The sequence below is a fragment of the Haliaeetus leucocephalus genome, unplaced genomic scaffold (genome assembly GCF_000737465.1).
Source record: "Haliaeetus leucocephalus isolate CR32 unplaced genomic scaffold, Haliaeetus_leucocephalus-4.0 Scaffold180, whole genome shotgun sequence".
In the NCBI taxonomy this organism is placed as follows: Eukaryota; Metazoa; Chordata; class Aves; order Accipitriformes; family Accipitridae; genus Haliaeetus; species Haliaeetus leucocephalus.
The window spans coordinates 679,467-705,688 of record NW_010972616.1 but is presented as its reverse complement, the minus strand read 5'-3'; the positions used below and the strand labels follow the sequence as shown (position 1 = coordinate 705,688).

The window sequence follows — 26,222 nt, the reverse complement described above, 5'->3', positions numbered from 1 at the left end:
TGGCGATGGCCTGTTAATGATGGCAAAATAAGGAATGTGTGTGTTTTTCCCCATTTAGTTATTAAATAAATAGTATAAAGTAAAAAAGTAAAAAACGTGTCTATATGTAAGCTATAATAAATTTTGTTAATTTCATTTGCAAGTTTAAGCACATCAGGGCACAATGCCTACATAGCCTGCTTTTGACCTACAGTTTGAGTGCCAACTGACAAGTAGAGTCCAGTCAGGATAGTGTGTCATGGTTTAAGCCCAGCTGGCAGCAAAGCACCAGGAAGCCACTCGCTCACTCCTCCCCCCTCCCGGTGGGATGGGGAGGATCAAAAATAACAAAAAGCTCATGGGTTGAGGCAAGGACAGGGTGGGATCACTCACCACTTATGGTCACGGGCAAAAGACAGACTCGACTTGGGGAAGATAAAAAATTGATTTAATTTACTACCAATCAAATCAAAACAAGGATAGTGAGAAGTAAAAACCAAATCTTGGAACACCTTCCCCCCACCCCTCCCTCCTTCCTGGGCTCAACTCTACTCCCAATTTTCTCTACGGTCTTCCCCCCGCAGAACAGAGGGTTGGGGAATGGGGGTTGGGGTCAGTTCATCACACCTTGTCTCTGCTGCTCCTTCCTCCTCAGGGGCAGGACTCCTCACTCATCCCCTGCTCCAGCATTGGGGTGCCTCCCACGGGAGACGGTTCTCCACGACCTGCTCCGGCGTGGGCTCCTCCAGGGGCTGCAGGTGGGCCTCCGCTCCCCCGCTCCCCCCCGTGGGCTGGGGGACACAGCCTGCCGTCTCACCACGGGTTGCAGGGGCATCAGCCTCCTCCCCCGCTCCTCCTCCCCTCCTTCCGCACTGACCTCGGTGTCTGCAGAGGGGTTCCTCTCACATTCCACTCCCCTCTCTGCTGCAGGTTTCTCCTTCTTAAATACTTATCCCAAAGGTGCTACCACCGTCGCTGATGGGCTTGGCTTTGGCCAGAGGCAGGTGCCATTTGGAGCTGGGGAAGCTTCCAGCAGCTTCTCACAGGAGCCATCCATGCAGCCCTTCCCTGCTACCAAAACCCCACCACACAAACCCGAAACATAGTGAAATCTTAGTAATGAAATCAGTTACATTGCAAGATCTCTGCTCTAAGGATTATAATTCAAGTTGTATAATTAACCTGGTAGAGTCCAATTTCAGTTCATCTCAATCATCTAAACTATGTTCTAATCTTCAGTGAAACTGTGATTTTTAAAATAGTCTTTTCCCATGTGTGTGACTGATGCTGCGAGATGAGATAACTGTTACAAAGGAATTTGTGTAGAATTCCGTATGAGATTATTCTTTGAATGATATGTCAAACTTCAGTAGGTTTTAGCAGAAGGAAGAATTTTTAGAGGGAGTGATTCCTCAAAGGGATTCTTAAACCATTGGTCTTCAGCATGTGCCTTTATGGAAGTGACTCTGCTAGCACATTTTATTTTGATGTCTCCCACAACTTCAGGAACTTGAATGCTTGGGTAGATTTCATAGGGAATATCTGATAAGCAAAACAGGCAAATAGTTGGCTGACTAAGGGCTTCCCTAACAGAGACACTTTTTAAAACTATTGGTGGAAAACTGTGGTATTTGGCAAGTAGCATTTATTCTGGTGTGTTTTTTTGTTTTGTTTTGGTTTTTTTTTTTTTACACAGATCTAGTTTGGGTATCACACCTAACAAATCATGGCAGGCTTTTCTCTCTGACCAATGATGCATATGAATGTTTTCCCCCTGCCGTTCCTGCTGTTTTGCAACTATGTGCAAGAGATAGTTAGAGCAAGCTTGCTTTTTTTTTTTTATTTCAGTGTGTTGAAATGAAAGTGGAGTTTGCACATGAGATGTATGTACAGTCTGAAGGCTGATTTATGCTGTTCCCTTTTAATTAACGAAACAAGTGTGAAAGAATATTTTCTCTTTGAGCCTTAAATATCAATTAAGTCAGCTGACATGCTGAGTGGACTTAGTAGGTAGAGTATATCCCTTGCAAGGGTCAAATACATAGTCTGGTGTCAAGGTAGTTAATTTATATATAAAGTTGAGTTATCTTGTAGTCAAAGCATTCAGATGATTCTTGATAAATGTGTGTGTGTATTTCTTTCAGGGCTATTTTTAGGGAAACTAATTAAACAAATGCTGTTTGGAAGAAGGAGGAGATAGGGGTACGCTCTACTGATTCTCTGCCATTTTCCTTGTGTTCTGTATTTCTGTGCCCTCCATTCTCTTTCCTTCCTATTCTTCCACTGGTTCTTAAGTTGAAGTGTCTGCAAGCTGCTAGAGTGACTTCCTGCTGCAGGTGTTCACTTGCATATAGTTAGGCCATGTGCCATGCCTGTAGATGTTGCATTTGCTGTGGCTGTTTTTAGTTGGAAGAATAAAGGTTTGATCCTAGGACAAGAGATCTCTACGGTCCTTTTCCTACATACAGCTGTAAAATTTAGTATCTTAAGTTTATATTTCTATAAGTAATTCAGCTACTAGTCATTCTGTTGCTTTCCTAACCAGTATTTTTGGTGATGTTCCAGAAGTAGACAAGAAACAAGATTTGAGATTTGTTTGGGTTTAGGTGCAGTGAGACTTTGAAACAAGATCTCAACTCTCTTTTTGTTTTACACTTGATTTAGGAATATGGGAGAGCTCCAGCACTTCTTTTTTAAATGGAAGAAAAGATGTCAGAAAAATGCTTTTTAAGTGTAAGTGGTAATTTGTAACACTTAACTGTAGAAAGGACCAAAGAAAGAATATCAGACTTCTTGTCTGAAGCAGAGGTTCTAGTATTACTGAGTAATGCAAAGGTAACTTGCATTGTGTAGGTAAAGGCATACTGTTTGGTTTTGGTTTTTTTTAAACTAGTGTGGGAAGCTTTAATTTGGTTAGTGATTCTGTGCCAAGGGCCCATTTCATTCTGCATACCTGGTTTCTGAAAATATCTGCAAGAGTATCAATTGAACAAATGTTTTTCTTTACTTAGGGATGTATTTAAAAAGTGAAAGTGAACTCAAACTTGAAGAAGCATAATAGAAACTGGAAGATGTTTGTAACAGCCAGCATCTTCCATTGTTTTGTATATCCCACTAGTGTGACAAGTGCAGTTGGGTGTTTGGAACAGCTTAGGGTAGTAATGATGAAACTAATCACTTGTATGTTTAGACAAATAACAATAGAGGTGCAGTAGAAATAAAAGATAAGTCAATCTTTTCCCTCTGCTTCACCCAACGCTTCTCTGACCCTCCTACTGCCTAGTATATTTATTTTAGTGCTTTTATTATTCAATACTTGCATACTGCCTTCTCTTAAATGAGACGGGAAGAGTTATTGTAAAAAGTTATTTTGCATAAGGACTGTGAGAGGCAGAAATGTGTTTGGACCTAGAGGAGAAGTCAAGCTGGAGAGCAGCCCCACACAATGCAATTTGTAACAGTCTGCCTATTTTGAAATGGTTTTCCAGAAGCAAAATTTTCAGTGGTTTAAGGTTTTTAACTCAACAGCTGCAGGAAGGTAGTATTTATCTTTTCTAAACTCTTTTAACTGATGTATTGAAGTATACCTTTGAATCAGTAAAATTGGTCGTGAGAGAACTTCCATGTGCAACGTGAAACAGCCGTATGAATAGATAACAAGATTTTTTTGCTTTTATTACGAAGACAGGACCTAACATCTAGAGGAAACTGTAGGTTACATTTTGCTTGAAATTAAACTTTATTGAAGTTGATAGAATAATGTAGCAAATAAGGTATACTTAGCATCCAGGCCAAAGTATAAGCTCACAGAAGCAGGAAACAACTCTTAACCCTGATCAGTACTAATAATTGAAGGCAGACACTGGAAGTTGGAATAAGTAAGAGTAAACTTACTCTCTCAGGGAGGACTTTGTATATACAGGGTGTCATGTTAAATATTTCATGCATCACTTCTGAATGTTTTTGTCTGAATCATTAAAATAATTGTTTAATTTGAGTGATCATTGGGTGGTGGTTTTCTTCTGTTTGCTTGTTTTCTTAAATTCAATACTATGCATGAGGTCAGGAAATGGTGTAGTTTTAATAATACTTCTGCTGTTATATATGTGAAAGGGTAAGAGTTGCTTTCATTTTCTTTTTGCTTTTGGTGGGAGGTGACCCCACTGTTACAATCTTGAGTACTGGTCAGCCCCTTACCTCTTAGAAGTATTTGCACAACTGAGAAATTGTTCAGTCTTTAAGTATCTTCCTGAGAATCCTTGTAGACTTATTAAATTGAATTGCTGGAATTGTCTGATTAATATGGTTTTCCTTCTCAAAAGCTGTCAGCTGACAAATGTTTCTGGAATAGCTTTATATTCGTGGATTTTATTTAAAATACATGAAATCAAAATAAAACTGAACTGAAACTTCCATTGGAGACTGCTCTGTTAATATTCTCTTCTGATTAATGTAAGGCAGTGATGTGAAGAGTTAATGTAAACTTTTTATGCACAATGAAGGTGGCCTGAGACCTGCTGCCATTGTGGTTGTTGGTTTTGTTTGTTTTTTTGTTTGGGTTTTTTTCAACTTCATGAAGTAGGTAACCCAATAAAAAGAGCAAAATACATGTTCTTCCAGAAGATTATTTAATTTAGAAGTAATTGGAACAGCATGTACTTTCTTTATACGTATCTTGAACCAGTAGGTAGTATATTAAAACTAAAGTTGTAATTTGGAAATACTGGTATTAGGCTGGTTTTGAATCTGAGATTACACATTGTTTTAAATGTAGAAAAAGTGTGATGATCAGATTCTTTACAACTGAAACCATTATTGAAGGCAAGTATATTGTCCTCCATGAACTATCTGAATAAATTTATATGGCAGCCTGGTAGTTACATCAATATACTCCCGACTCGTGTGATTTCTTTGCTTTATTAAAGTATTCTAGGACTGTAGTTCACATATATCCTCAATACTGTGACAAGATACGCATTTGTTCTGTGGAATCGGAATAAACAGTAATATTTGAATATTCCAGTTTAAAGATGGATGGTAGTATTTAAGTAATTTGGGAAGTTTAATGATATGTAGTTTTTTGAAAGTTCTGAGAATTGTTGGATCTGGAAAAGTTGGGGTTTTTTTCCTAGATTATTCACATGACCTTTTGAAGTTTCCAAATATATACTTACTAGTAGTCTGTCAAACATTTAACCAAGGGTATTTTGGGACAGTAAAAGATACACTGCCTGGTTATTTTTTATTTTAAAGTTGTGGTGGACTACATGTGGGAAGCTGCAGGTCACAAAATGCAAAATTTTAATGTGTTACCTTTATCTTAAATCTTGCCGAGTATTGTAAAGATGAAAACTCATTTGAAGGTGGCAAGTACTCTGTACATACTGCAGAGAATCAAGCAAATGGAACCATTTTGGTTGTGGAACGGGAGATAAAGCATGCCCTATCATAGCATTTATGCATTAAATATATGGCAGTGATATATGGTTTGCCTTCCACATTTCTTCTCATGGTCACTTCCTACTAGCTTTATGTTTGGGAAAGATCAGAATATAAAGTTTTAGTTCATTGAGCTGCTGTGAAGCTGTGAAGAATCTTTTTTTTTTGCTAAGAATGTGGTGATCTACGAGTGAACTGGCTATGTGAGTGTTGCTGTATGGCCTTGTAAGACATATTCCGCTTTCTAGGAGTACAGCCAATTGTAGTTATTATTTCTTCCTTTTCTGTGGAGTGGAGTATTAGTTTGTCTTTCCCCCCAGCTTCCATTAAGGAATGTTATTCAAACTATGAATGTAAATCATTACTGGGTTTGGGTTTTTTTTCCTGTAAAAATTCATCTAGGAAGCAGACTTCTGTCTTCTGTTGTTCTTTTCCAATAACATTCCTTAAAAGGAAAAAAAAGGCAAGCTTGAAATTACTTTCCAGACATTTTAGTGATGGAAATATTTCTAAGAAGTTATCAGGTATCATGTGTGCAAACAAACTAAAGCTTCCTTTATATTTAATTTTCATTGATAGTGCAGCATTCCTACTAATTCTTTAACTAAATCTTTTTCAGTGTGGCTTGATTTTATTTTTCCATAACTATGATACGTTCCCACAGAGATTTCTTATAATAATTAACAGTTTCTCAACAGTTTCTTTACCTCAAATCGTGCACAACAAGAGACAATATATAAAATGCATATTAGAATGTTGCAATAATGACATAGGGTGCTAACAGATAGGCAGTTTCTGTGAATTTGTCCAAGTAACTTCATATATATTTGAATGCGCATAATATTTTGTTTCCTTCCTGCTGCAGAGTTCTATATGAGGGGAAGGAACGCATCATTTCAGGCTGCGAGGTGATTCAAGCTACTCCTTATGGTCGTTGCGCTAATGTTAACAACAGTTCAGCTTCTTCTCAACGGATCTTTATCACATATCGAAGGGCTCCTCTAGTACGACCTCAAAATTCATTGGCAGTGACCGATATCTGTGTTATTGTTACCAGCAAAGGAGAAACTCCTCCTCATACATTCTGCAAAGTAGATAAGAATTTAAATTGTGGTATGGTGAGTATTTAAAAGCTTGAGTGTGTCTTTTTTTTTTTTTTTTTTTTTTTTTTTTAAACCCAACAAACCAACCCAAAGGAGTAGCTCTTTGAACTTTTCTTAGCACTGTTAAATAATTGTGTTCTATCACTACATCGTAATTCTTTCATTCTATATACCATGTGTGAGACTTCACTTTTGTAAGTTTTGTTGCTCTGATTTCCTTTTGTGTTAGGAATTACTTCTTCATACTGATTACTCACTGCTTCAGTTTGCATATTCATGTCTAGGTGCTATTTAGGAGTAGTGTGATGGATTTTTTTTTTTTTTTTTTAATCTTGTTCCTGCCCCCTCTTTGGTGATGCTGACACTCTGGATGAATCATGAACACTTTTTTCTTAGTTATTAATAATGCCTATGTTACTAAGACATGCAAGAATGATAATTACTGCTTACAGTTCTTCATGTACTTTTTTTTCAATCAGTTCGCTTTTATTTAGTCTGTTTTGCATTTAGTTTACTCAGACTGAAATAAGTGATTTTTTTCAAATGGCAAAGTCTATTTAGACAAACTGCAAAACCACTATGTAAATAACCAGTTTATGGAAGTACGATAAATCTTCAACTGATGATGTTTAGAATTTCACTTCCATGGGTGAGGTTCCCATAAAAATCTCCTTCTAATTAACCAAGAAAATGTGAAGCTGCGAATGATCTGCTTCACTTTTCCCTGTTCTTCTGTTGGAATAAGTCCAAGAGTAGTGTGGTGGTGTGATTATTTTACATAAATCCTGTAATCTCTAAAAAATGTGAGAAGGGTGAATTCCTGATTTCATGATTAACATGCACTCAGCAGCCAACCAGTCATTTTATTCTGTAACACTTTTTATCTGAATGTCTGCTCTGTTTGTAATATTAGGAGTATATTCAAATGCTTATACTTGATTCCTCTGCTGCCTGTTGTTATCTTTTCTGGTTCTAAGATGAAACTTGTGTCTTCCAGTGGGGTTCCAGTGTGTACCTTTGTTACAAGAAGTCTGTGCCAGCTTCTAACTCCTTAGCATATAAAGCTGGTAAGTAATGTTAGAAGCACTGTCTAAACGTGGTAACAGAAGGATTTGAATGCCTTGCTGAAATTGAATAATAATTTTAAAAGCTTAAGTGCTGTCTGTCAGTATTCTGTTCCTAGAGCATGTCAGTTGAAATCAACTCCTATAATGCCTCTTTGCAATCCTCACTTTGTCCCAGGCAAAAAAAAAAAAAAAAAAAAGCCAAAATAGGAATGGCATTACTCTTTATTAATTTAGTTCTAATCATGGCAGGTTTGGTAGATTAGGACCTTTAGCGGAAAGCTTAGCAAGCATTTCAGGTGTAACAAAAGGCTTCATATTTCTTGTGTTGGTGATGATGGAGAAGGAGTAATTAAAAATTCTATTCAACCTTACTTATATCTCTTTTTATGTCTCACAGCTAATGCAACATCTTTCATTTAATTTGAAAATTAAATGTGTTTCTTTTCTTCAGTTCCACAACTATTCACTTGTTTCTTATTTGAGGAGAGTGAAAAATATTCTGATCAATAAATGACAAAAAGTATTTTCTTTTAAATCTGGCTTTTGTAAGTTTTTTAATGCATTGCTACAGATTATTATTTTTTTTTCTGAAGTCAGACCTTTCAAAAGAATTTCTACTGAGCACTACATGTACCAAATTCCTTTGAAAGGAGTAAACTACCAAGTAGAAGTGGTAAGCGTAGATAATTAAGTCAGTGTACCATAAAATAAGCTAGATGAACAGCAATAATAAACCGATGCTTGTGTGCCTATTTTCTACCAGCAAGAGTTAGATATATTTATGAAAACTGAACAAACTATTTGTTTAAATTGAACATAATGAGTGATTAGCAGAAAATGTGGACACTTAGCTAGTTCATCCTATTTTCAGTGGAGGTATTGCTGCTGTTTTTACAGTAGATAAATAACTACTTTCTTCATAGGAATTTCTTTGTAATAAAATCCATTCCAAAGGCACATTTAAATAGCACAGGTAATTCCCAACTGGTTTAAGGTAAAAATCTTCACTAATTAGTTTTTACTAAGTACTGTTTTTCGAGCACTTACCAAAAGAGAGTGCTTCAGTATTCATACACAATTTCTATATGTTTATTACTTGGATGACTTAGTCTTACTGTCAGATGTGAGAGTTTCTTCTTCTGCAGATGTAACATTCGGTTATAAAGTCCAGACGACCAACAGACTTTGCTGTATGTTGTGGAAAATATATTGCTTACATTGTTTAGAGCTTGCAAAGCAAATGTGCTTACTTTTCCTTCTCCCATTCTGAAGGCTTAATTTTCAGATATCCTCAAGAAAACTATGAGTCATTCCCACTATCGGAATCCGTACCTCTCTTCTGCCTTCCTATGGGAGCTACTATTGAGTGCTGGGACCCACAAACCAAATATCCACTACCAGTGTTCTCAACATTTGTACTGACCTGCTCTTCTGCAGAAAAGGTATGGCTCCACACTGTGACTAGATTTTGCTTTTAGTTCAAATGGCTGCTGTGGAGATAAATTGGCATTTTTTCTTCTGTATTTGAGAAATACTACAAAATAAATTGTTAAATACTTCCCTTATAAAATTGTATTTCTTAAGCCTTCATGTAAGACGGAAGTAAACCAGAACAGGAAATAGCTGGAAGAGTATGTGCTGTTTAGTCCCATGTAAGCTGAACCATACACTTAACAAAACCAAAATTCACAGCACATGGATTTCTCTATTCTTTCAAGTAAGAAGTTTCTGGGAAATGTAGCCTACATATTAAAGAGATGTTCACTTACCACATGTGTTAGCAATGTTTAAGTTGTTATGGTTTTCCTATGGTTACCTTAAAAGCCACTTCTGTGTGAATTTGTGTAATTTGGCTCTGTAGGTATCTATGTACTTGAATAGAAAAATAGTTACCAGAAAACAGCAGGGCAGGGAGAGGAAAAGTATGTGCTGAGAGGTAGCATGTGAGAGGCTCTGACGAACTGATGAGCTCCTGAGACCAGTGATCCTGTTGAATTTACATGAAGTGATGCATTTGGAACACCAGCCATCTGCCAAATCTGTATAAGGCCACCAGCACACACAGGCACCAAAAACGTGTTGCATGACTCAGCCCACATGTGATAAGGCAGTGTCTGCTATACACAGACAGAGACTACAGGGTTATAGGTACACCTGAGGAAGGAAGGGAGCCCTTGTTTGGGGTTGGTCTCCCAGGTGTTGCTTCACCTTGCCAGCTGTGTCTGTGTGTGTGAACTGCATGAGGGAATAAGTGATTGTAATGTGTGATTAGCTCTCTGACTAATAAACAGCAGTTTGGCTCTATTAGTGTTAACAGGTCATCTTCCACTCTGCCCGAGTCCCTTGTCAGGAAAATTTATATACTTCTACATTTCCAAACAACAAAAAAAGTCTTTCTCCAATATATTAATAGTTCTTTTGCAAAGAGGAATGCAGTACCTGCCAGTATTTTTCTCAGAGAGAATGTATACTGTGGTATCCATCTTTCCCTGTTCTCTTTTTGCTAAGCTTACCAGAACAATTCAGTAAATCATGAAACTCTGACAAATAGGGAAGGAATATTAGAAGAGATTGGTAGCTGTTTAGCTTGATAAAATGAGTGAAGTCAAAGCTAAAATTATTTTATTGTTTAGTGTATTAATGATAGGGGAATTTACTGAGCACAAGCATTTCATGAGAGGGTTTTGTTTTGTTTTTTTTTTTACTATAATGGTTAATGGGTAGGGTTTTGTCACAGCATGCAGTTTGGTTCCTTCCCTTTCAATTTACTGAGTATGAATACTTTGTTCAGTAAAGTGGAATGAAAAAGAGGGAGAGAGGCACAAGCGTCCAGAGCCTTTCATTTATAAGGATACTTTGTGTATGTTTACATAAATGAAAAGGCATTTCACAAGCTACCCGCGAAAGCACTGTAGTGTGTGTGCAAACACCAAAGACTTAAGGATGCTTGGAAAGTTCTAATCCAGTCTCCTGTTAAATACTGGGTCTGCTCAGCTGTTTTTCTTCACCTTTTAGGTTTATGGTGCTGCTATTCAGTTTTATGAGCCTTATCCCCGGGAGCTGCTAACAGAAAAACAGCAATTGCAGCTGGGTCTCCTGACAGCTGTAGAGAGGAAAGTGGTTACTTCCAAGTCCATCAATTCCAACAAATGCATCTGCCTTCTCTCACACTGGCCTTTCTTTGAAGCATTTCGAAAATTTCTTATGTTCATCTACAAACTCTCTGTCTCTGGACCTCATCCTCTTCCCATTGAAAAGTATGTAAAATATTTTTCAAGTTAATGTGGGAAGGTAGTTATATCGGCTCAAGGAGTCATGTGATTTATACATGTCACACTTACTTAGTTGGTATATTTGCTCCATCCTCTTGCTTGAACTGTGTAATATATGTTATACTGATAGAAATTACTGCTGCTTCTGTTTAATAGTAGTGGCTTTTGCAGTGCTAGGAAAGTGAACTGGATTTTACTGTGGCTTTCTGTTAGAACGTGTCAAGCCTGTTTACCTTTCTCTTAATGACATCAAACACAGAAGATGGCTGAGCGATAAGATACATGCTAACTTTTGCAGTCCTGCATTTTAGGTTAATAAATACAAGCTCAGGGACTGTGCACATTAGCAATGAATATCTGTGTCTGTTTCCAAGCACTGCAACTAATGCATAGCATGGCGGGAGAGAGACAGAGAGAACGTGCGTGCCTGTGTATGTGTGTGCATAAACTCTGTAGAGGATGCTTTTCATGGTCCTAAAAGTTGCTGAAATATGATGTTACCTTCAAAATTGTATTGGACATCTGGCAGTGAAGTATATAGTTTCTCTTAGCTAAGCCTCATTAGAAACTCTGTAGAATGAGGTTAGGCTGCCTGGGATTTTAAATGGCTTGCCTAAATGCCAGTGTGTTCTTATCTTTTGCATATGTATCTGAAGATGCCAGTATAAATTTTCATGCATTAAATGTGAGTGAACGGAGCTTCTTTGTTTCTGTTTGCATAAATAGGCTTTTAAATTATCAAACCAGTAAATAAATCTTAATGGCCTTTCTAAAACTTGGTACCATAGTAATTCCGAAATGTGATTAACATTGTTTTTCCCCCCGATGAGTCCCTGGTGCCGGTTTTCTAACAGCTTGACTTCTTTTCAGGCACATATCCCATTTTATGCACAATATACCTTTCCCTTCACCACAAAGGCCAAGAATTCTGGTGCAGGTAAGTAAAACGTTTGCTTCCATTTTTAGTTACAATAATGGCAAACCTTCTTTCTTGCTTTTGAAAGCCTGGTTTCTTCCTTTAGGCTTTTTACTCAGCTTTGAATACCCATCTGCTGGAAGGGAGAGAGGAGGAGATGGATGGGTTGGCCTTCTCTTTCATTGGTATAAACCTGGGGTAACTTAGCAAAGGAGACTATTTCAGACTTCAGGTGGTGTGGGTGGCAGCAGCTTCCTATTTGCGCTTTTGAAATTTCTGGCATATATTATCCTTTAATTTTATAGGCACCATTTGCATTACCTCAGTGGGGGGGTTGTTTGTTTTCTGTCTTTCTCTCACTTGTCCACCCACTACTATGGGTCAAAGGTTAGTCCCCTGAGGCACTGTCTCTTGTGCTTCTCTGTTTAATCACCTAGCAGCAGTCACATATTCAACACTGAGTCACAGACAATTTCCTGTAACTTCTGAGAATCGTTTCAGTGACTAATACAAGCTCTGTTGACCTAGGGAACACAAGTAGCAAAGATTGTCTCTGATTTGCGTCTCTTACATGACATTGTAACTCTGTCTGCCAGGCAGTTTATGAGACTATGGATATACATTTATATTGGAATATTATAGTGTATTAACTTTGGAGTTGTCCATATCAATCACGTACTACTTTATGTGTTTCAGCTTTCTGCCCATGATGCATTAATATTGTCTCAGCCAGTTTCTACACCATTGCCATTAAGGTATCATTATTAATGCTTTAAATGTATGCTACTTGAAAAATTCAGATGCAAATGGGAATGAGTCATAGAAGGAAACCAAACATTACTGCAACATTAGGTTTTATAAAGAGAAAACTCAATACACATTTATTATATTATACAGTTTTGTCTTTTTGACATAGACCTGTCCCTTGTGGAAGAATAGTATCACTCATTATCCTGAAGTAAGGATGAATTATGAGATTATTGTAGGAACTCGAAAGAAAGAAGAAGCAGGCTGTGATGAAAAAATCCCCATGTATTTAAATATCTTGTATTTTCAGAACCTGTGTAGTAAGCAAAACTTTTTTCTAATAGCATATATAGACTGTTGGGTTTTTTTCCATTTTCGGATCCAAGAGAGACATTTATGTCAAGCAGTTATGTGAAATCAGTCAATGCATGAGTGTGCAAACATTTCAGAAATTCAGAAGCATACCTAAAAATTTATATTTGTGCTTGAAAATTGATGCAGTCTCTGTGGATACTGCCTGCATCTTCTGGGCTGGATGTCCATATGATTTTGACATGGGGTTTTGTTTGGATGGCTTTGTTGATTTTTGGCTGGTTTTTAAGTTAAAAACCAAATTTTTTTTTTTTTTTTTAATCTCACCCCTTAAACATTATAATGTAATATTCTGTATGCAGAAGAATCCCATGTTTAATCATATCTGTTACATAGCCTCTTAAGTGAAAAATTGCAGCCAGCCACCAAACTGCAAAGTAACATGTAAGCACTTTTCTAAGGACAGATTTTACACCCCTGTGCTCTTACAGATGTCATTACAGTTCCTAAATGTGTACAGTCCAAACAATGAAATGGCGTCTAAACTGTAGAAACTACATGCATGTTGATATCAGAATGATAGATTGATTTTGCTTGACTAGTATTAGAATTTGATACTGTGATTCTAAGATCAAATGGATACTCTAGTTCACAATTTTTGCCTGAGGTAATCCGTCCTATGAAACTACTGGTATTATATGTGCTCAGATTAGTTGTTAACACCAGTTAGATCTGTTTTACTGTTATGAAGAAAAGATGCCAGTGCATATATGAGAGAGATTGCCATAAACAATGCAAACTCAGCAGTAGCATGATATAGCATATGTTTTAGCAATATTTGAATTTAGGTTTCTTTGTGGCAGTACAAGTCTCATACTGAGGTGATAGCTATTAAATAGGTAGATATTTGATGTGTGGTATTATTAGCAGCACTCAACTAGTTAATCCCAAACAGTTGTCGGAAGTTTGGTAGCAGGGGCTTTTTTTTTTTTTTTTTTTTTTTTATAACATCCTGTAACATTCTTATTCTATTCCCCCTTCCCACCCACCCCTTAGTGGAGCAAACTTTAGCACTCTGCTCATGAATCTTGGACCGGAAAACTGTGCCACTCTGTTGCTCTTTGTATTACTAGAAGGCAAGATCCTCCTCCATTCTCTTAGACCAGCTGTGTTGACAGGAGTTGCTGAAGCTGTAGTAGCTGTAAGTACAAAGTGTTCTGTACAGCAGAGAGCGAAATCGGTTCAAACTCCACAGTTGTTGCAAGGCTTTTTTAGGTTAAAATGATTGATGCACTAAATGATCATTTTTCCCAGCAATAACATTTAGTTAAAGTGCCCTAGCATGTCTTATGTTATAACTATTAGAATGATCAACATTTTTGCATAGGTAACTAAGAGATGTGCCATAAATAAGTGGTCAAACTTGAAGACTCTTTTCAGACAGTGTTACAATGCTTCCAGCAATTTCAATTTGCTGCATGTAACTTCTTAGGTTTTATTGTACAGTGTCTGTTGTCTTGTTTTAATGCATTGATTTCATTTAATTTTTCCTTCAGATGATATTTCCATTTCAGTGGCAATGTCCATATATCCCTCTCTGTCCTTTGTCTCTGGCCACCGTACTCAGTGCACCTGTTCCATTTATTGTTGGAGTTGATTCACGATACTTTGATCTGTATGATCCACCACAGGATATTGTGTGCATTGACTTAGACACAAACATGGTGTACATGTAAGTTCTATGGAGTTTTTACATTTATCTGTAGATAGAGAGATTGCTGAAATGCTCGGGAGATGGCTCATTTCTTACTGTCCTCTGTTCTTTTCTCATTTCTGATGCTTCATAGCAAATTAAAACTTACTAAGTCAAGGGTCAACACTTGCCACTGCTTATAAAAATGTGATGCAGATGTTACTATAAATTTAGTAACAAAGGTAATGTGTTCTGGTTTATTTTTCTACTTAGAGTACTGCTGATTAGAGAAATGGGATAAAAGCTAGAAAAGAGGAAGAAAAATTGTTTGGTTTTTTTTTAATGCCCCACCATTTCTTTAATTTTCACCTTGACCTGCCACTTTTGAATTTGGTTTGCCTGTGTTCAGTGACTATTGGTATGAACATGAGTTCTTCAGGACCCTTCATGACAGCTTTTGATGCTGTCTTGCACTCAGGGCGCTTTATGTTTCTGTAACAAAGAAATTTTTCTGAAGTTACAAGAGCCAAATTTCTGCTGAGAACAGTCAAGCAAAATTTCGTGTGTTGACTACAGTCAATCTCAAATATTGTCACTTAATGACTATGTTTCTAATGCTTTTCTTGAAGTGTAGGTGTTGCATGAACAGTTTCTTCACACCTTGAGGAGACCCTAATTCAGAGTAACTCTTCTGTTTTTCTGTAATGTATCTAAATCAGAGTACAAATAACTGAATTGAAAATTCAGTTGTTTCAGGTGTTTAATTTAGTAACTTTATGAATAACCTTTCCATTTTAAATTAATTAGATCATAAATAGAAAGAGGCATCTAAGCGAGTTCAGGATGAAGCTGAACATCACTAAATAAAGTGCACATCTTTTCTCTGTGAAAATATAGTTTTACTTCATCTCATGTCACTTTTTAACTCTTGACTTTTTTTTTTACTAACTTCAGTTAGAATTAGTCATTTGATTTATGGGTCAGTTGAGTGCTTTCTTGATTTTCATTGTGTCAAAAGGACCCTTCCTCTACTGAAGCAATGTTTCCTTTACATTACTGAAATGCTTTGTTTTATTAGTAGCATCAAAGGAAATAGTAAACAATGGAGCAGACTGTGTTTATTTTTTATTTGTTTTTTTTCCTCCCTCCCCTAGGTCCCCATTAAAAACACTGCAAAATGCATTTTCGTCACTGTATATCAAAGTATTATGCCACCAAAAGAATAATTATAATAGGTGTTGTGAAAGAAGAATGTATTGAAGAAACTCAAGGAAGATAACTTGTTTATATGAAGATATTTGCAGTGAGAAATACCTGAATATTTTTGTTCATAAGTAGAATGGAAGTTGAAGACTGGGTTGCAGAAAAATGAAGGAGATAGAAACAGGGGATTTAGTAAGGTGATAAGGATGTCAAGATTCTGTTGGGATGACTGCTAGAAAGACGAAGTACCAACTTTACTCGGATTGGTTACTGAATGAAAAACCTACCAGTGGCTGACCTTTTATGAGGCACTCAACTGGAAAGATTTTTGCACCTTCTCTTTTACTGTCTTACAAGTCCATTTCTCTTCCAATAGTCAACTGATCTTTTTTGCTGCCCATTTTACATGTATCTCATCTGTACCACTTATTTGACTGTAACATTTGACTTAGGTAAATGTGAGGTGTTGGTACCTAAATTATAAAACTTTTTAAACCTGGAAATGAGGATATTTTTCAGTCTTGGAGATGTGTAGGTAAAATGAAATAAAGCCCTTTGTGTTGAAGATCATACAGAATTCTAAAATACCATGTTATTAGTGAGTAAAGGTTGATATTCCATTTTATTTTATCAACATCTGTTTCTGCCTCTCTTTATTTCTGTGGCAGTGCTGCTTTTTTAAAAGCATTTAACAGCACTGTTGCTTACTTTGACAGACTGTGTACTAGAAGCATAACATTTGAAAAATTCAGTATTTTCTAGTATATCAGTCTGTCTGTCTAGTGTCTTTTTAGAGCAAGTTTGCTGCTATCTTCCTTATGATAGACTGGAGATTTATTTACTGCCAAAAAATACTGAAGGCCTTTTATTCATTCAGTAGCTTCCTTAATGCCTTTTTTTGGATGTTTTCAACTATCTCTGTGAAAGTAACACTGAAAGCTGGTTAAGGAAAGTAGCCTTTTTAGGGCAAAGATTTGAGAGTTTGTTTTATTTTTATAGCAACATTTTTTTCCTTGCATTTTTGGAACAGTACTGCTTATATTGTTTATAGGCATGCCATTATGGTGGGGAAAAAAATGGGCAAAGGCATTCATATGAGTGCATCTTTTCTTTAACTCCTGAAACTTTGGCTTCCTTTCTAAGATAGTTCTGTGTCGGTGCCAGTTGAGCAAATAATAATTGAACAAATATTTCACTGTGATGCAAAGTGCAAAACAGGCATTGACAGCATCAACTCGGATAGTAATAACTGATTAGATCTTTTGGCCACAAGGTTTGCTGTACTCTCTGTTATGGCAATTGTCCCCCACCTTCTGCCTTCCAGAAAGAGGCGTAGGAGTTCTCAGGATTTGCTCCCTACTCTCTCTCTTTATATCTAACTGCTTAAACAAGGTCTGGCATTGTACCCATTGTCCTTCTAACAAAGATGAGCATCCCTTTAGGCCAATTTACCCCACTGCTTAATCAACCACGTAATTTCCAAACTGTGAACTGAACTGCCAGTCTTCCTAGTCCCTGCTAGCCTGTGGTTGAAGCTGGAACTGTGTTGCCATAGACATGTTACCGTGTACCAAATGACCATAAAGCTACCAGACTGGTCTTCCAACATTTTGCTGGAACAAGTTCATGTTGTATTCTGAACTGCCTTTATTTGTATCCGTAGCAGTATGGCAGGTTTAAGGTAGTGTAGACTTTGCATAGTAATCACATACAGATTAGTGTGCTTAAATTAGACTGAAAGGCTGATAAAATTCTGAAAGGGACATCAGCTAAGTGAAACTTCAACTAAAAGTGAAACTTCAACTAAAAAGTCTAAATCAAATCTTAATGCAGATCCTTCTTACAGACTGGAGAAAATTCTACTCGTAACTGAAGAAATGAAATTCTGAGTTATGTCACTCCATTTTTTTATTTTGACAAATATGGACAGTAACAAGATTTCTTTCTATTCAAAACAATTTCTTTTTTTTAGTCACTACGTTCTGAAAATGAAGCAACTTAGGGCTGTGGAAGCTATTCTTTTTTTATATGGTCTGTATTTTATATATCCTTTTTTCCCTCCCCTGTGTTTTAGATCAGATGATAAGAAGAGCACCAACTGGAAGCAGTTTCCTAAGAAGCCTTGTAAAAGTTTGCTCAGCACCTTAAAGAAACTGCACCCACAGCTGGCAGCAGGTGAAATATATAAAATAAAATGGGAAGGGGTAAGAACAAAAACTGCCTAAAGCAGGGAAAGTAAATATTCAAAGAAAACTACTAAATTTTCTCATACTATAATTTAAGACTCTTAGGTGTGTTAGTATATAAATGTAAGGACTTAATTCTATCATATGTAGTGTGAATTATTTTTTTAGACTTTTATTTTCTTTGGTGTGACTTCTCAAAATTTAGGCTTTTTTTTAGTGTTTACTCATGATTAAATTATATTTAAACAAAGATTCAGCTAAAACACGTTTGGATCTCAACCTAGAACAATATTCACAGTTCTGATCAAAAATAATAGAGGAAACGGGGATATGAGTAAAATAATGTTGAATATCTTAGCTATTGTGCCGATACTGTGGAATATTTCAGATAATGACTATTCTACAAAAATAATCAAGTAACTATAGTTTGACAAAGTATTTTGTCAAAAGAAAAAGAAAAACTGACCATCTTCAGCCTAATGACTTAGACAGGTAAGAGCAAAGTTGTAGCTGACCTAACAGTTCTCAGGTATTGCTTCTTTCTGACTGTAGACAGGCTCTTTAATGTAAGCTGTTTCAGAGTATGTTAGGTTGCATCATTATGGAGAAGGAGACAATGATAGCCTCATAGGTATACAAGATACATAAAATTTGTAAGTTACCAAAACAGAAAAGTGCATTAACAGGTAGATTTTCTTGCCTCAATTTTCTATAATTTGTTTGCAGATAGCCTTTACTTCATATATATGAGGTTAGAAATCTTCAACTTTTCTTTTGGTTTTATCAGCAGGGAATGTCATGCAGTCTACCTGATACAGAACTACTGCCTAGTTTTAACTTGACCAGAACTAGTGATCTTTGATAGATACATAGTTTTTCTATTTTGGCAATACTATAATAGATATGTTATTTATTTATATTTATATAGAAATATTTATATTACAATAATTGATATTTTTGTTATAATGGAAATTGTGGAACTATAATTTCCAGCAGTACCTGCTACTGTTTTTTCAAGAGTGCAAGAGTAAACTCTGAATGTCATCTACTTGTTTCTACCCTTTGGTGTATTAAAATGTTAGAATTTTTATTAGAAAAATAGTTTTAGGCCCTTTCTTTCTAGATGTGCAATCTTCAGAACAGGGAAAACATGCTCCTTTGTGTTGATCTGTTACTGAAAGACTACATTCAGTTGGGTGTGTGGTAACATTAACTCAACTGAGATCCTCCTCATTGGTTCATGTCCCAGAGGACCGGATGAGTTAGAAAAACACATAATCAACTCCTGAGGTAACCTGTCTTTTATATGGGCCACATCAATTGGAAAACAATCATAGGATTTCTAGCATTTGTCACTTCTGAATTTGGGCAAGTAGAAAAAAGAAAAATCCATCATCAGCATCTTGCAAAAGTTACCTGTTTGAATGCACTGAATTTTAATATAGGATTGTATATGTTGCTCATTGCTAGTTCACAGGAAAACTCAAGAAGGCTCTGCAGTGGAGATGACTCCTATTGAGGCAGATTTTTCCTGGCAGAAGAAGATGATAGAACTTGAGATGGAGATCCAGGAAGCTTTTCTCCGTTTCATGGCATCTATTTTAAAGGGTTATAGAACATTCCTCAAGCCAATCACGCAAGCACCTTCAAATAAAGCAACTGCTGCTGATTCCTTGTTTGATCATCAAGGTGAGGGTGAGGCAAACCAGCTGCTGATAGCATTGGCAGTGTTACAACTTTAGGGTTGAGGAGTTGCTTAACTTTAAAAAGTCAAAGTTCCCTTTGGTTGTACAATTCTTGGCAATATTTAAAATTGCAATTGTATAAAGTTAAACTATTCAAAGTTGATTAGAACACTGATATATGCACAAAGAACTGCGATTTTGCAGTGGCTCTGGTATTAGAAAGGCTGTCTTTCAGTAGCATGATGTAGTCTCTGCATGGTGTATTCCATAAGGGCAGCTCTTGGGAGTGAAAGAATATTTCTCAATTTGTACAGAGCAAAAATGCCAGAAGCCCAGTAATGAAGAACAAAGTAATGTTCTTGATATAAATGGGAAGATAATAGAGAACAGGGCAGAGATTAGAAACATAACAAAACAATAGTCAGCAAACGTCATTTTGTTTTCCTCATGTTATCACCTTAACTTTTCAGATCTGTTCATGGGCTGAATGCTAGATAAAATGTCACAGGTATTTTGTTTTGTATGTGGTGGTGATGTTTTGGGTTGGGTTTTTTTTTGGTTGGGGTTGGATTTTTTTAGTCACTGGCAGAGAGATTTGATTAGAGATTTTTTAGTCAGAGGTTTGGAAAGTCTTAAATATTTTCAGGCCCATCACCTCTTAGGATAACAAACGTATTTTTTACTTTTGTATTGTTTTAACTGTTAGATATTTCTGCTTTTATATGAGGTCATCATCTTTTTCTTGCACAAAAAGTCAACAAACACAGTGAGTGGATTACATAGGGATGATTGCTTGCCAAGCATTGTTAACTATGGTGAAAAATAATTATTTTAAAAAAAGCTGTCATTTTAATCTTCCGAATGCAAGTGGTGATAAATAGTTGTTTTTATTGATGAAGCCAATACTTTATGTAATAGCACTTTAAATATTTTATGTTGACACTTCATATGTTAACTTCTTCTGGAAATCGTAACTGGTATTTAGTTGTGTGTTCCTTTTTATAACCAGGATTTTTAAAAAGCAGAGACCGTGCCTATACAAAGTTCTACACACATCTCACCAAAACGCAGATATTCAGCCGCTTTATTGAAGAGTGCAGTTTTGTGAGTGACAAGGATACTGGCTTGGCATTTTTTGATGACTGCATAGAAAAGGTGAAAAATATGTAGCAGTACTATTATATTATATGCTTCTGTTCATTTTGTGTTATTGTCCTGGTTTTTAGTTGTAAAGGTAGGTACTCTCTGCAAGCAAGTGTTTTGAGGGTTTGGCATTCTTGGTGGTTATTTCTGAGTCATTTTCTTCCTTCATCTTCTTGCATGGTCATCATTGTCTGTGTTGATGGAGGAAACTTTTATTAAAGCCCTGTAGGATGTCAAGCTATAAGATAATGTGAGAAATAACAGTAGCTGACACTTTAGCACAATGCCATCCATGTCTTCCCTTTAAATGTTAATCACCCTCCCTCTAATGTGGAATTACCTACCAGTGCTCATCGGCATTGTTGCTCTTTTTCACACAATTTAAACTTAAAACACAAAAACATGCCTAGTGCTCCACTTGTGGTCAAATCTCATTTATGTAGATAAGATCCCCTTTCATTGCATGTATTTTATATGAGAAAGATTGCTGTAACCCCTTCTTGTTTTTTGAAGCAAAGTCTCTTCAGCATGGTTCTAGTCTAGATGGGTTATTGAGCTTATAGCTTCATCTGTAAAATGCCAAGTTCACAATATAAAAACTAGGAGCTAAAGAATTATATGGGGTTTTTTTGAGGTGTATATATATGATTTGTTCTGGACAGAACCTTCATTTTCATACCAAGTTCTTATAGACTGAGTCTTTGATTCAATATTGATTCCAATCAAATTATCACTTGTAAACAGACCACAAAATAAGTGTTTAAAAGGTTTTTTGCCATTATTTTTCCTTCTGCTGAGGATGGGGGGTATGCATCTACAGTATGCATCTAGAGTATTCTTTGTTTAATATTGTTAATAATTTGATATTATTGCAGGTTGTTAATGTGTTGCATACTTAAATTGTCAGAATTTTGCAGAAAATATCTGCAAAACAGCAATTTCTTTCAATTAAACTAAATGAAAGCACTTTCCTTTGATAGATTTAGGATTTTGTATTTAGTAGCTAATGTCAACAGGTTGAAAGCATGCCGATTACTGCATTTTCTTACTTTCAGCAAAGGAATTATTTGAAGAAAAGATTAATTGCTTCTACAGTAGTATGAAAATTTAGTGTTTCCTAATTAATATTACAGTAAATGACACAGCTTTAATAGAATTATTTAGGATTTTTTTTTAGTTGAGAAGGAACTAATTTTTTTTTCTCTTTTCCCAGCTTTTTCCAGATAAAGGAACAGAAAAAGGAGAAAAGGTACATTGTCCTTCAAAATGTTTAGGGATATCTGATCGTGAAATAAAAATGGAAAGACAAGGCTGTGGGCTTGATATTTGAGTTATTAGAACAAAGTTAATTTATTTTATATATTATATATATAATCAAATACAGTACATAGTAAGTATATTTTTACATATACTAAAATAATTAATGTTAAAAAGGACATTTTATCCCAAAGCCAAACTCTGTACTTAGAGTAAAAACTCTGTTTTCAGGTTGATGTAGATTCTGTTGAAGATGCACGGTTGATTGAGCTTGATGAGTCACAAAAAAGTGAACACACAGTGTTCATAATGCCACCAGAACCTCCCGCTGATGACGGACAGGAGCGAGTGCCAAAATACAGGTACAAGTTAAACAGCCACATGTAATGAAACTAGAATGCTTATGATGTTAAGCAGGGCAGATGTTCCATCTTGGTGCAAGACTTGCCTTAATATAATGTTCAGAAGAATCTTTATAAAGATATGAACTGCCTGGATTCTGGTAAGTTTCTGAAGCTCTAGAAGCCAGTGTTTTTTGTGTGTGTATGTTTGAGGGCTTGAGGATTTTGGTTTCAATTTTTCAGTAACTTCTTGCCAACTTTATAGTAATACTTTTTTCTTCCTGTATTCAGTTTCTTTCTTCCTGTTTGAGCCACTTACGTGTATTTTGTTCCATAGTGGGAATGACAGGGGGTGGGTAATGGATCTGCCCAGTACTATTGATCTGCAGCTGATGAACCAAAAGAACAAAATACCCACTCCACTTTTCAGACTTCTTTCATTCAGTGTTTTTCAACCCTGTGCAGGAAGAGTGGAGTTTCAGACACTCTGGGTATGACTTTTTTTCTTCCTGTCTCTCTTGGAGGTCGCAAAGGTTCTGTTTCCAACTGTTGTCCTTGTTAATTATCATCTGTGCTTCCCTGACCTTCATGACATGGATGGCAGTCTGGTTCTTGTTTCCATTGTCTATGGAGATTTAATGTCCAAGGCATCTTCTTGTGATACCTGTGTGAATAAGACTAAAAGGATCTCGCTATCTTCTTTCCTTTTTTTTTTATTTTTTTTTCCCCCTGGTTCTTTATTCTCCTGTTTGTCAGTTCCTTGCACGCAAGTTGTCTTTGTATGGCTTTCCTGCTATGAGCAGGTATGTGAAATCTTTTATTTTCTGTTTTTTTTAATCATCTGTATAGCTATAAAAACTTCCCACGACTAGATTTCAAGCTCTTTGACAGGCCACAGGAGCTCAAGCTCTCCTTCAGCAGACACCCAGCTGGAAGCAGCATTTCAAATAGTCCAGCACTCATGGCAAAGAGGACAAAACAGGTCAGATGAGTCTTACATAATCAGTATGTGAACACTGAAAGATATGAAGTTTTTTGGTAAAATTGCCACTACCTATTTATTCTGTAAGTTAATGTTGTTAGAGGTTCAGTCTTTGTAACTACTGAGATCAACACTTGCAAAAGAAAGTAGGCAACAAATAAATTAGCATCTGAGATTACAGTTTACTGGCAAACCCATTTTTAAGCTTTAGAGTGTAATATAGAACAAAAGGAAATTAAAATTAATACTTGAATGGGGGAGAAAAAAGAAGAGGATTAATTGTGATGCTAGTTTTTGCTTGCAGAGAGCCTTAATAAGAGAGTGGTAAGAAAGGAGCTTCAGCTGAATGTTGTCTGTTATTATTAAATGCTTACTTTTAAGAAGCCTGTATCTGAGTTAGTAATGGCTTCTAGATTCAGGATGTTACATCTTTTGTCTGCTTTTTTGTTTTGTCTCACCCTTACAGGAGATAAAAACAGCTCATAAATTAGCCAAGAAGTATTATGTAAGCCCCCCACAATGGGCTAAGTGTCTCTTCAGTCATAGTTACAGCCTATGGTTTATTTGTCTGCCAGCGTACATCAGAGTTGCACATCCCAAGGTCAAAGCACTGCAACAGGCATACGATGTTCTAATTAAAATGAGGAAAACTGATGTGGAACCACTAGATGAGGCAAGTGCGAATAAAAAAACATTACCATGAACATGGAATAGAAGACAAGGTCCAAATATAGTGTGTTTCACCGCCACCACCAGGTTAAGCATATTTACAGTTTCACCTGTTTTGAAGCCACCTTGACATGATCTTAAAGAAGTCTGCTTAACTAGGGCAACTGGAAATTAATTTCCTTTTTTGTCACCAGTGTAGTGTCAGCTTGGTCAAGTATTACAACTTAGTGTTGCTAGACTTCTCCCAGACTTCTTCAAGCAGGAAGTTCTTGAATATCCCTATTTTTTAAATGCACTTTGAATTAATGCTTTGCAGTTACTGAACAGAAGGAATAATGGGTTTGTGTGCAGCATGCCATTCTTCCAGTAGTATCCACAGGCACACAGCAGCAAGTTATCCTGCTTTTTGTGTGGGCGTTTCCTTCCCTCGTTTATTTTGCAAACAGAAGAGCCAAGTGGAAAAAAATTCAGCATTCTCAACAATGTGACTGCTGATGTTATTTCAGCTCGTGCGATTTCCTGTTTAATTTTTGCTCCCTCTTCTGGCTGTTGAGTATCAGGTACTGAATAGCTGCTCTCACATGCTCTCCCTTTTACATGTGTAAAAGTTGAAAATCGGGGAAGAGCTGAAGCTGTTTCAAAATCCTTGTCATCAGTCCATTTATGCATTTCTGTATCTTGTCAGGTCTGCTACAGAGTTGTAATGCAGCTCTGTGGACTGTGGGGTCAGCCTGTTCAGGCCGTGAGAGTCCTCTTTGAAATGAAAAATGCTGGAATACAGCCAAATGCCATCACCTATGGTTATTACAATAAGGTAAGAGAAGTGTTGACAAGGGATACTGGACCAATGTCTGTCTTGCTGTTGTCACTCCTGTTGTCCTGTAGCATGTTTTGAAGATTGTTTCTTCCAGCTCTTCACTTGGATTTGCTGATTCTGTTGAGCAAGCAATCATTTTGGACATGCTTATGGTTCACTGGATCTACACTGTATGGTTGTACACTGTTAAGTGTAGATTCCTGTGCTGTTTGGCTAACCAAAAATTCTGTTGAAATACACATTTATAGTGTTTCCGTTTCCAGGTTTTGGAACCTGTCTAGTGAGGAAGAGTGGCTGGAAAGCTGCCTGGCAGAAAAAGTCCTGGGAGTGCTGGTTGACAGCCGGCTGAATATGAGCCAGCAGTGTGCCCAGGTGGCCAAGAAGGCCAACGGCATCCTGGCCTGTATCAGAAATAGTGTGGCCAGCAGGAGCAGGGAGGTGATTGTCCCCCTGTACTCAGCACTGGTGAGGCCGCACCTTGAGTCCTGTGTTCAGTTTTGGGCTCCTCACTACAGGAGAGACATTGAGGTGCTGGAGCATGTCCAGAGAAGGGCAACCAAGTTGGTGAGGGGCCTGGAGCACAAGTCTTATGAGGAGCAGCTGAGGGAACTGGGGTCGTTTAGCCTGGAGAAGAGAAGGCTGAGGGGAGACCTTATCGCTCTCTACAACTGCCTGAAAGGGGGTTGTAGTGAGGTGGGTGTTGGTCTCTTCTGTCAGGTGGCTAGAGACAGGACGAGAGGAAATGGCCTCAAGTTGAGGCAAGGGAGATTTAGGTTAGATATTAGGAAAAATTTTTTTACTGAGGTGGTTGTCAAACATTGGAATGGGCTGCCCAGGGAAGTGGTTGAGTCACCATCCCTGGAGATATTCAAAAAGCGAGTGGACAGGGTACTTCAGGACATGGTTTAGTGGGCATGGTTAATGGTTGGACTCGATGATCTTGAAGGTCTTTTCCAACCTAAATGATTCTATGATTCTATGATTCTAGAGCTTCCATGTCAAAACTGTCTGTTCCTAGGTGTATCCTTTAAGGTAGCAGGATCCTTTGGATGGGTGAAGACTGGAATTAGGCTAGTTGAAATAGCCTCCCCCTCTTTTCCTTGCTTCCAAGTTCCTGTAGTATGTTGATGAAACTTCTTAGTAAAGTAAACTATGTAATGTAATAGGAAAAGAGGTGCTACTATGGTCTTTTGTTGCTACCGAAGTATATAAATAAGAATAAAACCCACCTTGTTTACTTAAAGAAATCTTGATCCAGTGTTTGTTGTTACTCAGCTATTGTATCCAGAACTGTGGGATAAAAGGGAACAGCTCATAAAAACTCAAATATTTGTCCTTCTTCCCATGGTTGACAGGAAATGCCTTTTTTGAGTATGGAAACAAAAGCTCCTCACTGTTCTGTGTTTCTTAG

General features: G+C 36.9%; 1 protein-coding gene across 4 annotated transcripts in view; it reads left to right on the top strand.

The window, feature by feature from the left end:
• Positions 1-26,222, top strand: part of DENND4C (DENN/MADD domain containing 4C) — a 78,841-nt gene that overhangs the window by 26,310 nt on the left and 26,309 nt on the right. For 3 of the 4 annotated variants that reach the window (XM_010564465.1, XM_010564463.1, XM_010564467.1), the window contains exons 3-18: positions 6,284-6,536; positions 7,519-7,588; positions 8,861-9,030; positions 10,604-10,845; positions 11,731-11,797; positions 12,473-12,531; positions 13,892-14,036; positions 14,392-14,567; positions 17,806-17,906; positions 19,388-19,606; positions 20,612-20,757; positions 21,959-21,994; positions 22,234-22,364; positions 23,193-23,325; positions 23,792-23,998; positions 24,680-24,808. In XM_010564465.1, the coding sequence (XP_010562767.1) occupies positions 6,284-6,536; positions 7,519-7,588; positions 8,861-9,030; positions 10,604-10,845; positions 11,731-11,797; positions 12,473-12,531; positions 13,892-14,036; positions 14,392-14,567; positions 17,806-17,906; positions 19,388-19,606; positions 20,612-20,757; positions 21,959-21,994; positions 22,234-22,364; positions 23,193-23,325; positions 23,792-23,998; positions 24,680-24,808 (2,284 nt within the window). The remainder of the gene's footprint in view (positions 1-6,283; positions 6,537-7,518; positions 7,589-8,860; positions 9,031-10,603; positions 10,846-11,730; positions 11,798-12,472; positions 12,532-13,891; positions 14,037-14,391; positions 14,568-17,805; positions 17,907-19,387; positions 19,607-20,611; positions 20,758-21,958; positions 21,995-22,233; positions 22,365-23,192; positions 23,326-23,791; positions 23,999-24,679; positions 24,809-26,222) is intronic. The other variant, XM_010564466.1, reaches the window with a different exon arrangement.